This window comes from Myripristis murdjan, chromosome 13 (genome assembly GCF_902150065.1).
Source record: "Myripristis murdjan chromosome 13, fMyrMur1.1, whole genome shotgun sequence".
Classification (NCBI taxonomy): domain Eukaryota; kingdom Metazoa; phylum Chordata; class Actinopteri; order Holocentriformes; family Holocentridae; genus Myripristis; species Myripristis murdjan.
The window spans coordinates 37266333-37277089 of record NC_043992.1 but is presented as its reverse complement, the minus strand read 5'-3'; the positions used below and the strand labels follow the sequence as shown (position 1 = coordinate 37277089).

Genomic DNA, 10757 nt, shown 5'->3' with positions numbered 1-10757 from the left:
AGAACTCCACCGCCGAGCGTCACCGTTGCCAAGGAAGCGCGTCCTCGGTTGCTATCATGACGTGATGTACACAGACAAGACACAGAGGAGAAATAGCTGAGGGGTTGGAAAAATGTCTTCTAGGAAATCATTTCTGTCCCTTTTAACGAGCGAAGACTCTGCTGTCGCGTCGAAGAGGCTTTCGCCATGTGGAGTCTGACATGTCCTTCGCCAGTCACGTCATATATCTGCATCCCGAAAATGGTTGAGTGAATAGCACAGAGGGTGTCGGTGCCGTTAGCTTTAGCCACGTTAGCCAGCCCTGTGGTGTCAGCCAGCATCAGCAGCCTCCCAGCATGCAAGCCCTGAAAGACAACTTCTTCTACCACTCGTATCCTGCTTGAAACGAATGTGTGTGTGTGTGTGTGTGTGTGTGTGTGTTGTGTGTGGTAACGTCAGTCATTGATTATCTAACTGTTTTGCTGAAACATTTGTTGCATGAGCACATCAAAGCAAATGTGCACGAGCCTTCTTATGTACCTAACCTTTCATATGGCTTGTCACTTCAGTGGAAAAAAAAAAAAGCATTGGATTAATTCAACGTGCCATGAGAGTGCCCTCACACGCCCAGCCTGTATAATCCATGTGGACTTGACATTTTTATGAAATGAAGTGGACGGCTGTGTTGAGGAGATAGAGCCACTGTGACATTTATGAGGGGCTCCTCTCCTTAGCCGCTGGCTTCCAGAAATTCCAGGTTAGCAGCCGATGGAGGCCTCGAGGATGAGCGGCAACTTCTGGTGGAGAAGCAGAGGTCGTGCAGAGCCCAGGCCCGCAGGTTCTCCCAGGAAACCAACCGCCGCAGGAAGTCAGTTTCAGTCTCTATCCATCACATTGTTGTTTTCATATGAGAATATCTAGATGTGTGTCCGCTATTGGTTGTCATGACTGTCTTCCTGTGCTTTAACATACACCTGTCCATAAAGCTAGTAAGCGGAGAGCAGCAGCCTCCCTGCTGCCCAGAAGCAGAGGGTGTCCTGTCGCGGTGGAAAATGGGCCTCCTGGACAGGCAGCTTATAGCTCTGACCTCAGCTGGCACCTTAAAGGATAAGGCCAGTGGCGGATGAGGCGCTCAACAAGTCATGGTTGCCGTTGACAGGATTTTGTGGTCTAGACCTGGAAATAGATCTGCTGGCCCGGAGGTTACTGTGGGTCAGAGCCTCAACCTGCAGCACAGTGCAGCGGCTCAAATCCCTTACAGATAATAACCCTCTAAATGTGGGCTTCAACCAGTACCAGCCGAGGCAGTTTTGTAAAATAAAAAAACAAAATCAAATGTATGGATATTGTTATCTGGCTATGTTCATTACAGAACTTTTACTCCATTGACACTGAAACAAAACGTTGAGAAAACTCGCCATCGCACCACGATTTGCTCTGTGAGAATTTTTAGTTTTGAACACAGCTCTCATTTTAATTGTAATTTTTAAACCAACTGCGAAATGTTTTAGCAACTACTGTGATGTTTATGAATTAAGATTTATATATAGGTTAACTTGAAACTACATTTGCAAAATTATTGAGTAAACTCATTGTCGTAAAGTATGACTATTGTTTTAAAACCCCAGCTCAAAGAATGACAAAAGTGATTTTCTACAGTTATTTTAACTGTACAAAAACCTTATAAAAATCTTGCAATAATAAGCTTATCGACGATGTTCTTTTCTTCAGCAGCACAAACAACAACAAACAATAAACAAAGTGTGTGAGTGGAGCATATTCATTTTGGTGCCCTGACAGTGGCTGCCGAGTTTATCTGGGCCCCACCACAGCCAAAAATATCCATCACTCTTCTTGACCTTGATTGATTGCCTTTTCAAATTGGCTGCATTTTTTGCCTTCCTTTGGGCTTTGTAAAGAAAAAAAAAAAACAGATGCTGGATTAGTTTGTGTCTGGCTGATATTATTATGTCCCTCTCTTGTAAACCAGCAGCGAGTTGAAGCTCTAACTTATTTATGACTGTGTTGAAAATACACCTCGAGGAATGGACTCAGGTTTCTGTATCAAAAAACATGGTCCCTCGAGATCCAATCAGTTAGATTGTGCCTTAATTTCTCTGGCCCCCCCTGCTCCTTTTGTGCCCCAGGGCTCTGGAGGAAAGGCGGAAGCAGTGGGACGTTCAGGAGCAGCGGCTGAGAGAGAACATCCTGCAGCAGCGCAGACAGCGAGTGCAGGATGCTACCGAGCGCTTCCAGAGAGCCCATCTGCCTCCTTCTCAGAGAAGAAGACAATGTTCGTGTTGCATCACATGTGTCTTGTTAGGTGGAGAAATAACACACAGCGACCTTGACACGTTTTAGTTTCTAAACTGCAGGTTTTGTGTCCTTTTATGGTGTCTCAGCTTTTAGAAGAAAGACCCCAACTATTGAAGATGCGCTTAATCACATACAAGGCAACCTGAATTCCTACACGCGGCAGTCCTCTTTCCTGTCCAGCAGCTCCAACCTGAGCAGGTGAAAATCAGCCCTTGCTTTGCTCACATGGATGACGCTATTATGTCAACACTGCAAAAACTCAAAATCTTACCAAGATTATTTGTCTTATTTCAAGTCAAAAATGTCTTATTTCTAGTCAAAATATCTCATTACACTTAAAATAAGACATGATCACCTCAGAAATAACTTGTTTTTAGACAATTGTCTCTTGTTTCAAGTGAAAATTTGCTTGAAACAAGTGAAAATTTGCTTGTTTCATTGGCAAAATTTGTTTCTTGTTTCTAGCTAATTTTCACTTATTTCAAGTGAATTTTCACTTTTTCCACTGGCAAATTTTGCCAATGAAACAAGCAAATTTTCACTTGTTTCAAGCAAATTTTCACTTGAAACAAGAGACAACTGTCTAAAAAAAAAAGTTACTTCTGAGCTGATCATGTCTTATTTTAAGTGTAATGAGATATTTTGACTAGTAATAAGACATTTTTGACTTGAAATAAGACAAATAATCTTGGTAAGATTTTGAGTTTTTGCAGTGCAACATGCTAAAAATAAACAAATGTAACTTTTGTTTTTCATCAGTTTTAATTTATTTTACTTGTAGTCTTTTTTCAGTGAGTCATAGATTTTTGTTTTTATGTATTGTCTTTCCATGAAAATATCATTTGAATCAGGAGCTGCAGTCCCTCTCCAAAGCCTCCCACGGGATCCAGATCCCCCCACCGCCGAGCCCTCTCCGCTGTGGAGGCCTACGCCAGGCTGCTGCAGGAGCACAGCACGACTTCAGGCTTCAAGGGCAGTCAACAGTTTTGTGTCGATGAGATTCAGAAGAGGGAGCAAGACGCTTGCAGTCCACAGGTAGGCTAAGCCTCGGCTGAACGCGCGGCAAAACCAAAGGATGCGGTTTGCCTGTATGCCCAAAGCAGTGCCAAGTATTGATCGTGGTGACCAATATAAACCAAGGCTTATATTTTGAACATTTCTCACTTTATAGCCTTTATGCAACTCCCCTTTACTGTGAGTTACTACACTCTCTGACCACGTTTGGAACTGAAGCAAAGCGTTGTCTTGTCCTTTAGGGGCCTTTACATGACATGTTCCCCCTACAGAGTAAATTATCTGGTTAGATTATGAAGCAGCTTGACGCATTCATTTACATATTATTAAAGATCGACTGAAACTACTAAAACTCATTAGTTCATATTAATGTCAGCTTTAGATCATGTGAAGATATACAATATTGAAAAAAAATAGTTAATTAACACATGAATTTAGAATCTCATTAGCATAACTGGTGCTGTTTTGTGTAGCACGGTGATGATGGCAGGACATAAGGCAGCTCTTGTGCCTCTTACACATGTTGACCTGTAGGGGGCAGCAGGATGGCATAAGTGCCTACCTGCACAAAGGGACACCCCCTCTGGCTGTAACTATACTCCAACTGATATATGTTTGAATGTATCTTTTCCCCCCAAAAGTTTCAGGGTTTATAATAGAGATAAACTAAAAAAAAAAAAAAAAAAAAAAAGGTGTATGGAAACTAATACCAACTCAAGTGTGTGGTCCAGCAGACATGTTTCCATTGTTTGTTCAACATGGCGGACAAGGTGATGCTGCAGACAGCCTCTCAAATGTCGCCACTAAAGGGGCCCCACCTTTTAAACACTCCCCTCATGTGGTGTGCCTTTTACTCCTCCATCATACCAGAAAACACAGCAAGAGGGTGTGACCTCAGGGCACGTGTCGATCACTGAACTTTCACACCATGGACCCAAGTCTGACCCTGGTCTTAACCCTGATCTTGATCAACAGCAAGTACATAACAGTAACACATCAAAATTTTGTACTTCAGTGATGCAGTAAATTAAAGCAAATTTCTTTTTTGTGCAGAAATCGAGAGCAAATACAGGGTGTCCACAAAGTCTCTTTACAATTTAAAAAATCTATTACAAAAGCAATTGATGAGATATGTTAATCAGATTTGTTCTATGTATTCAGTGGCAGGGGTGCCATATATGGGGGAAAAGTTAGGACTATTCCAAGGGCCCTTGCCTGACAGGGGCCCCAAAAAATAGGTAAAAAATCCAAAATTCCTGGCGGCACCCCTGCTCAGTGGTTATCAAAGTTTTTAATCCCATCGCATTTGTGTATTTGTGTATTTCAGGTACCCTGTCGATGAAATAGGTTCTGTTAAATAAACCCCTAAAAAATGGCCACTCCTCAAGAAAAGGCACAGTGTGTATCGTGGTTTATTGAAACAAAATCGGATACGCAGACTCAGCAAAACTACAGGGTTATGTTAAAGATATCGTGTATCGAACAAAGATACGGGACATCAACGACCTGAAGCAAAAGATCACTGATGCCATTGCCACCATAGATATGGTATTGATGAGGCTATGCTACAGCAAACATGGCAAGAAATCTAATGGTGCCCATATAGAGGTGTATTAAATGAGGCAAAAAAAAACCTCAATATCTACTCCTCAGTTTGTAATAATTTCCATAGATTTGTCTTTTCATTTGCTTTTGTAATAAATTTGTTAAATTGTAAAGAGACTTTATGGACACCCTGTACTACAGTAGTTTACTGCTCCTTGTGTCTGAAAGTTGAAAATGCAACATTTGGTTGAGGATCTATTGGCTTTTAAGAAATTCTTGTTAACAAATAAAATTGCTAAACTTTAACTCCGTGGCATTCGATATGCTGCTGAAGGAAAATGAAAAGGGAAGGGTAATCTTAGCCTTGAATTTGCCTGCCAAGATGTGCTTGAGCATCACCAGAGCAAACAAGGCCCCTTTTTTAGAGATGACTCGTCCATCAGAGTATACTCAAATTCTCTCTCTCTCTCTCTCTCTCTCTCTCTCTCTTTCTCTCTTGCTTGCTCGCTCCTTTTCTGTCTAACTCTCTCTCTCTCAAACACAGAAACAGTTACTTGTTTTGGTTATGCTGGTCACCACTAAATATATGGGAAATTCAATACACATTGTTGTTTGCTGCTCATCATGACTCCTTGGCCTTCACATTTTAGGATCACCATGTGTATCATCTCAATCATTCCGAAAGCCTTTCAAGCCTGGACAGCCTGGAGAACGAGGACCCCAACCACAACACAGTTAATCTACAATGTTCCTATTCATCCTTGTTGCTTGACTCTGAGAAGCCCCAGACAGTCCAGAAAAACCAAAATGATTTGTGTCAATCATCGGGCCTATCTTCTTCCTCAACAACGGCCCTTCTTGGCAACATCTTACCCCAACTGAGAAGGATGCACGACCTCAAACCCAAAAAACAAGAAGAGTTTGAAGTTCTGAACAACAGGATGCATAATCCTTCTCAAGCCACACCGGGGTTCACGTCTGTTGAGCAAGCTTCTAAAATGGAGGCCCAACCACCTCTGGGCAATTGCAGGCTGTTAAGTCTTTGTGAAATTATTGATGCAGATGAAGAGCACTGTGAGGAAAGCTCACCACAAAACAGTCCCAATGACAAAATCACAGTGTTGGCGAATGACAAAATACCTCTCAGCAACACAGCGCTTGAATTTAACATGTTAGATCTCAGACACCAGAGTGTTCATGATGACAGGCATGCAAAACATCCAACAGCAACAGAAATCATTTTGCCTGCTGAAAACAGCAGCCACAAAGACATTTTGTTTGAGGCTCCCCCAAAGCCTAATGTTTTCTTGAAAGAATGCACAACAGATAATGCCTCACAAGAAGAAACTGTCCAGCAGGCAGGAGAAGTAAACAACTATCTATCGTCCCAGAAAAGCCTTAGTGATTCCATAAACAACCTCAATAAGCTTTCTAACCTAGAGCCCAAAACTGACAAGTCCATTAATGTAGGATCACTGCAACAAGCATGCTTGTCCAACATAAAATCAGACACTCCTAAATGCCTTAAGTGTCCTGAAGAGGAAAAACAAAAAATACCTCTCCCAGTAGAGACATTTCATTCAGATTCCAAAATATGTCAAGTCCGGTTCATTAAAGGAATCCTTAAAAAGCAATCCAAATATGTTGCAGGGGATAACACATATGAGTATGGCTCAGGACATTTGTTTTTTGCAAAACAAGTAGCTGTATCAATTAGAGACAGTGTTGAACTGACTAGGGTGAAAGCCAGGGATGTGGAGGCCAACAAGACTGTCAAGAAGAAGCTGCGTTGGCTTGATGAGGTAAATTTGGAAAAAGAGGAGCAAGAACAGAATATAAACATAAGGAAACAGATGAGAGGCAAGTCTTCCAGTGTATCTCAGTCAAAGAGCAACTCAGAGGACCACCAGCCGAGTCTGACCACTGTCTCAGGGGGTTCCAGGACTGGACCCAGCTTGACCCCTCCAGCCTCCAGTGGTTATCACTTTACAAAGCAAGCGTGGGCAGATGTTGGGGTTCAAGTCAGCATGGCCCAGGAGCGAGGAGACGAGGTCAAGGTGCCACGGAGCAGCACCCGGACGGGTGGCCCCAAGGTCCCTAGGAGAGAGCATTCTGCTAGAGTTGGGGCGAGTCCTGTTTCCTCGCGCACCAGAAAGGGCGCCGTCATACGACCTCAATCTGCCACCGAGGTGAGTCAGATTGCGAAGACCCAGGGGAAGATCTTGGTGCCTCGCCCACCTCCCAAGATGGAAACGGCAGAGGAAAGCACTCTAGACAAGACAATGTTCATCACCAAAACACCTTACAGCATGGATCACCCTAGTGTGAACTTTAAACAAGCCCTACCTGTAGAGCAGGCCTCGCACAAGGACGATCCAGAGAGCTTTTACTCACCTTACACACATCGTGTAATCAGAACAGATAGTAGTGTTGTGTATACACCACTGACACCTTCGTATACCTACCCCGTCTTGGAGGGCAGCAGTAAGAGCGCACCCAGCTCAGGTCATCAGGAGGCTCAGAGCTGCAGTGGAAGAAGAGGGCTGGTGTACAATGAAAAAGGCCTCTGTTTAGATTGCACTCCCACAGACGAGGAGATCTCACAGCTCTGGCATGGTGTCCGCACTGCCTTAGCCACCAAGGACGGTAATGTATATTTTGGCTTTCAGCCCCTCGCACAGCTTAGGCGCAGTCCGTGTGTCTCTGTTGTTGCCTTCAAAGGCATGCAATTTGAACTTGTAAAGAAGATTTTCTTAAGCGTATTTATTTGTTAGCATCAGCTATGTCATTTGTAATGGCAAATTAATTGTAGAACATTTTTTTCTGATTCATAAATTATATTGTTCCTTCTTATTCTGTTGACGTTTTATCCCCCACATGCCATCACGAGCCCAGTTACCACAAACCGTTTTCACGTCTGGTCATAGTCAAAGAGAAACCCAATGGATGAACTCTATGCTCTTTGTACAACAGCCAGTTTGCAAAGTTGTATGAGGTTCTTAAGAGAACGTTTTCTCCAGAAAGTTGTTTTTATGAATTGTAATAATATGTTGTTTTTTTTTTGTTTTTTTTTTGGCCCCTTTTACTTTCCACTGTTTGTGGGATTACTAATTTGTTGAAATAGATCTATATAATAATGGACTCACTGTTCTTTTTTAAATTTCAAATCTGGAGACATTGATACTTGTAACTTCTGGAAAAGTGAGTGCTTGGAACAGTCTGCTAGACTGTCTTTTTTTTTTTTTTTTTTAAATATATTTATATATATTAGGTGATCTTAGGTGAACTTAGGTGATTCTATAAACGTCCTGACTCACAATGGCCTGTTGTCTGCCTTGTCTCAAGCCCGTGCCAATTTGTCCCATGTTACCATCAGCGGTGATAGTCTTATCAGTGGTGTCAAAGCCATCACAGGACTGGGTGGCTTCCTTCTCTCCCCTCCCAACGGTGAGATCAAACATTGGCTGTAGGCCAGTTTTTTTCATTGCATCAAAGAATACTTTCTATAATGTGCACTCTGTGTAATTACTCAACTTGTGTTTCAGCTTGTATTTCAGCACTACGTCTAATTATGGTGCAGCTTAATGATGCTTATTCTAAGTTTAGCTGCACGATATGGAAAAAATAGCATTGAAATTATTTGAGAAATGTTGCAGTTGTGGCTTGTATATCCCCTTCAGAGGGACAAACTAAAACTCCCAACAAAACAGAAAACAAGAGTTCTTTCCCAAAGTAACAATATAATAACTGGCTTTAACACTCTGTGTACACCTTGCCCATTATCTCTCAGTGTGTTGGTTTTACTCCATTTATTTTGCAGCACTTTGCACTCATTAAGAGAAGCATTACACATGGGCAGTTGTTATTGTTCCCAGGCTCAACAGTATAAAGTGATTTTCAGTCATCTTGTTTACAGGATAAAGGCGACTTGTAATACATCCTTTTGAGAGGACCAAGGGGGTCTGCGCTCATCATGCATCAGTTAATATTAAAACTATTTTTGCTGTAGTTATTTTTTATGATGCAGAGGGGGCTATAATAGTCATTTTGTCATTTTGTCTGTGCAGGAAGAAACCTTGTGAGGAAACCGGCTCTGGAGGGCAGTGGAGTCAGGAGGAGGATGTGCGTGGAGCTAAACAGGCAGCACCCTTGCTCAGGGAACAGAAGGTTTCCTCTGCCCTCTCAGGTATATGCATGCAGTTGCCCTGTGGGGAGGCAGACTGAGAACAGTTCCTAAACATCAGCACTGGGTGTGTTAGAACTTGTTAAATTGGTTTCGCAATCCCTTTCATGCTGCCCTCAGCGTTGGTAAAATTCACCTGACGCCACAGTTTACGCTGTTCAAGACAAGGCGTTCCAGACAGACTTGAGTTGCCAGTGTTTTAGAAAATTAAAGCATCGCTGAGTCATGCTTTTGTTTATACTTCATCTTGTTTGTCCATGCAGTTGTGATTCATGGCCATGGCCCAGAAATGTTGCAGAGTACTTTTAGGCTACACAAATGTTCTTTGAGGTTAATTGAGGACAAACGGTTTAACATCTGTTTATTTTGTTCTATATTTCTTTTTCTCGTGTTAGCCAACGAGACAGACCACAGACCCAGTTAGACTGTTCTCCAAAACTTATGAAACAGCACTTCCAGATGAAGGTATTGTTTGTCTGCCATGTATGTCTGTGTATGGGTTTTCAACACATCAACAAATCAACACACATAGACTGTATGTCCCTTGTCTGTGAAATTCACTAGCACAGAGGACAGTTGCATTACCAGAAAAGAAATCATCAAAAGCTCTTGGGAGTAATATGACAGAGAAACTAAAATCCTCATCACAAGCATACCTTTAAGACTTTTTTACACATAAACGCACAAACAACACACAGGCAAACTGAAAAATGAGGCCCACTGTTCTAGGTGAGTCTGAAGTAATGCCTTTGACGTGCCTTCTCCTCCGCTCGCAGGCTTGCAGAGTGCAGCCCAGTTTCACCTTGCAGAAAAACACAGCGACGGCCCACTGGAAGAAAAGGATATTATGGCTGCTATGGAAACAGCCCAAACACAGAGGCCTGGACTCGGCACCCTTTCCTTGGAGGAACAGAGAATCCTTCTCTCCCTAGACAGGCTGAACCAGCAGCTGCACGGTGAGCACAGGCTGCCTGCATCAGTCCAGAATCGATCCACTTGATCGCAGTGTTCTGGACAAAGTACAAATTCATTACTGTGTTGCCACAGGCTAACCCCTCCTACCTCTGTTCTTCTTTACAGGTGTTCAGGGGCATGTTGGGAGTGCTGCCTCCATGCGTGGTCATGTGCACATTGATGTATCCCCAGTAAGTATGATGACTAAAGGAATGACCTTTGACGTAACTTTTAAGGACACGTTCTTCTCCTCAACTTCTTCCGATGTTTTCAGGCTAAGGAAGGGAAAGCTGCAGCCCCTCACAAGAACCGGGCGTTCTCAGCCGACAGCCGCTCTCGAAACCCGAGGAAAATCTGACCGATGGCCTTCCGGTCCTCACTTCCACCTCTGCATTGTACCTGCCCTGCAGTGTACTGTATGACAAAGCACTTTATGAGCTTCCAAAAGGTCTTCAGCCTCTTTTGAAACCATTAGTTGTGCCTGAATGAATAACACCAAGCTCTAAATATTTTGGAGTTTGTACAACAAAAGTAATAATAATAATAATAATAATGAACAACTAGGCAAAATGAGCTCAAACTTTAACTATTCAGTAGAGCTTATTTTGTATTTTCACGCCATCCGCTTGAGCAAGAACATCATAATTTCATAATTTGAGGCTTATGAAACACAGAGACATCAGTTCACCTTGTACCTGTGCATTGATGAATAAAACTTATTCAAACCGTTAACTGCTTACTGTTAAACGGTTACATTGTAAGTGCC

At 42.6% G+C, this 10757-nt stretch overlaps 1 protein-coding gene across 1 annotated transcript; it reads left to right on the top strand.

The window, feature by feature from the left end:
• The first annotated feature begins 274 nt into the window (after positions 1-274).
• On the top strand, positions 275-10467 carry cep126 (centrosomal protein 126). The gene is made up of 12 exons (XM_030066432.1): positions 275-370; positions 728-847; positions 2127-2278; positions 2382-2493; positions 3147-3330; positions 5505-7500; positions 8146-8301; positions 8922-9040; positions 9433-9502; positions 9814-9993; positions 10118-10182; positions 10266-10467. Exons 1-12 carry the CDS (start codon positions 336-338, stop codon positions 10347-10349), a joined length of 3273 nt encoding a protein of 1090 aa, XP_029922292.1. The 5' UTR covers positions 275-335; the 3' UTR covers positions 10350-10467.
• Positions 10468-10757: the final 290 nt, after the last annotated feature.

What these genes read in the sequence shown, in the direction of transcription:
- cep126 (XM_030066432.1), top strand. Translation starts at nt 336, where the DNA reads ATGCAAGCCCTGAAAGACAACTTCTTCTACCACTC. An exon ending in CCTTCTCTCCCCTCCCAACG is followed by an intron (nt 8,302 to 8,921) that starts GTGAGATCAAAC and finishes TTGTCTGTGCAG; the next exon opens with GAAGAAACCTTGTGAGGAAA. An exon ending in AACAGCACTTCCAGATGAAG is followed by an intron (nt 9,503 to 9,813) that starts GTATTGTTTGTC and finishes CTCCGCTCGCAG; the next exon opens with GCTTGCAGAGTGCAGCCCAG.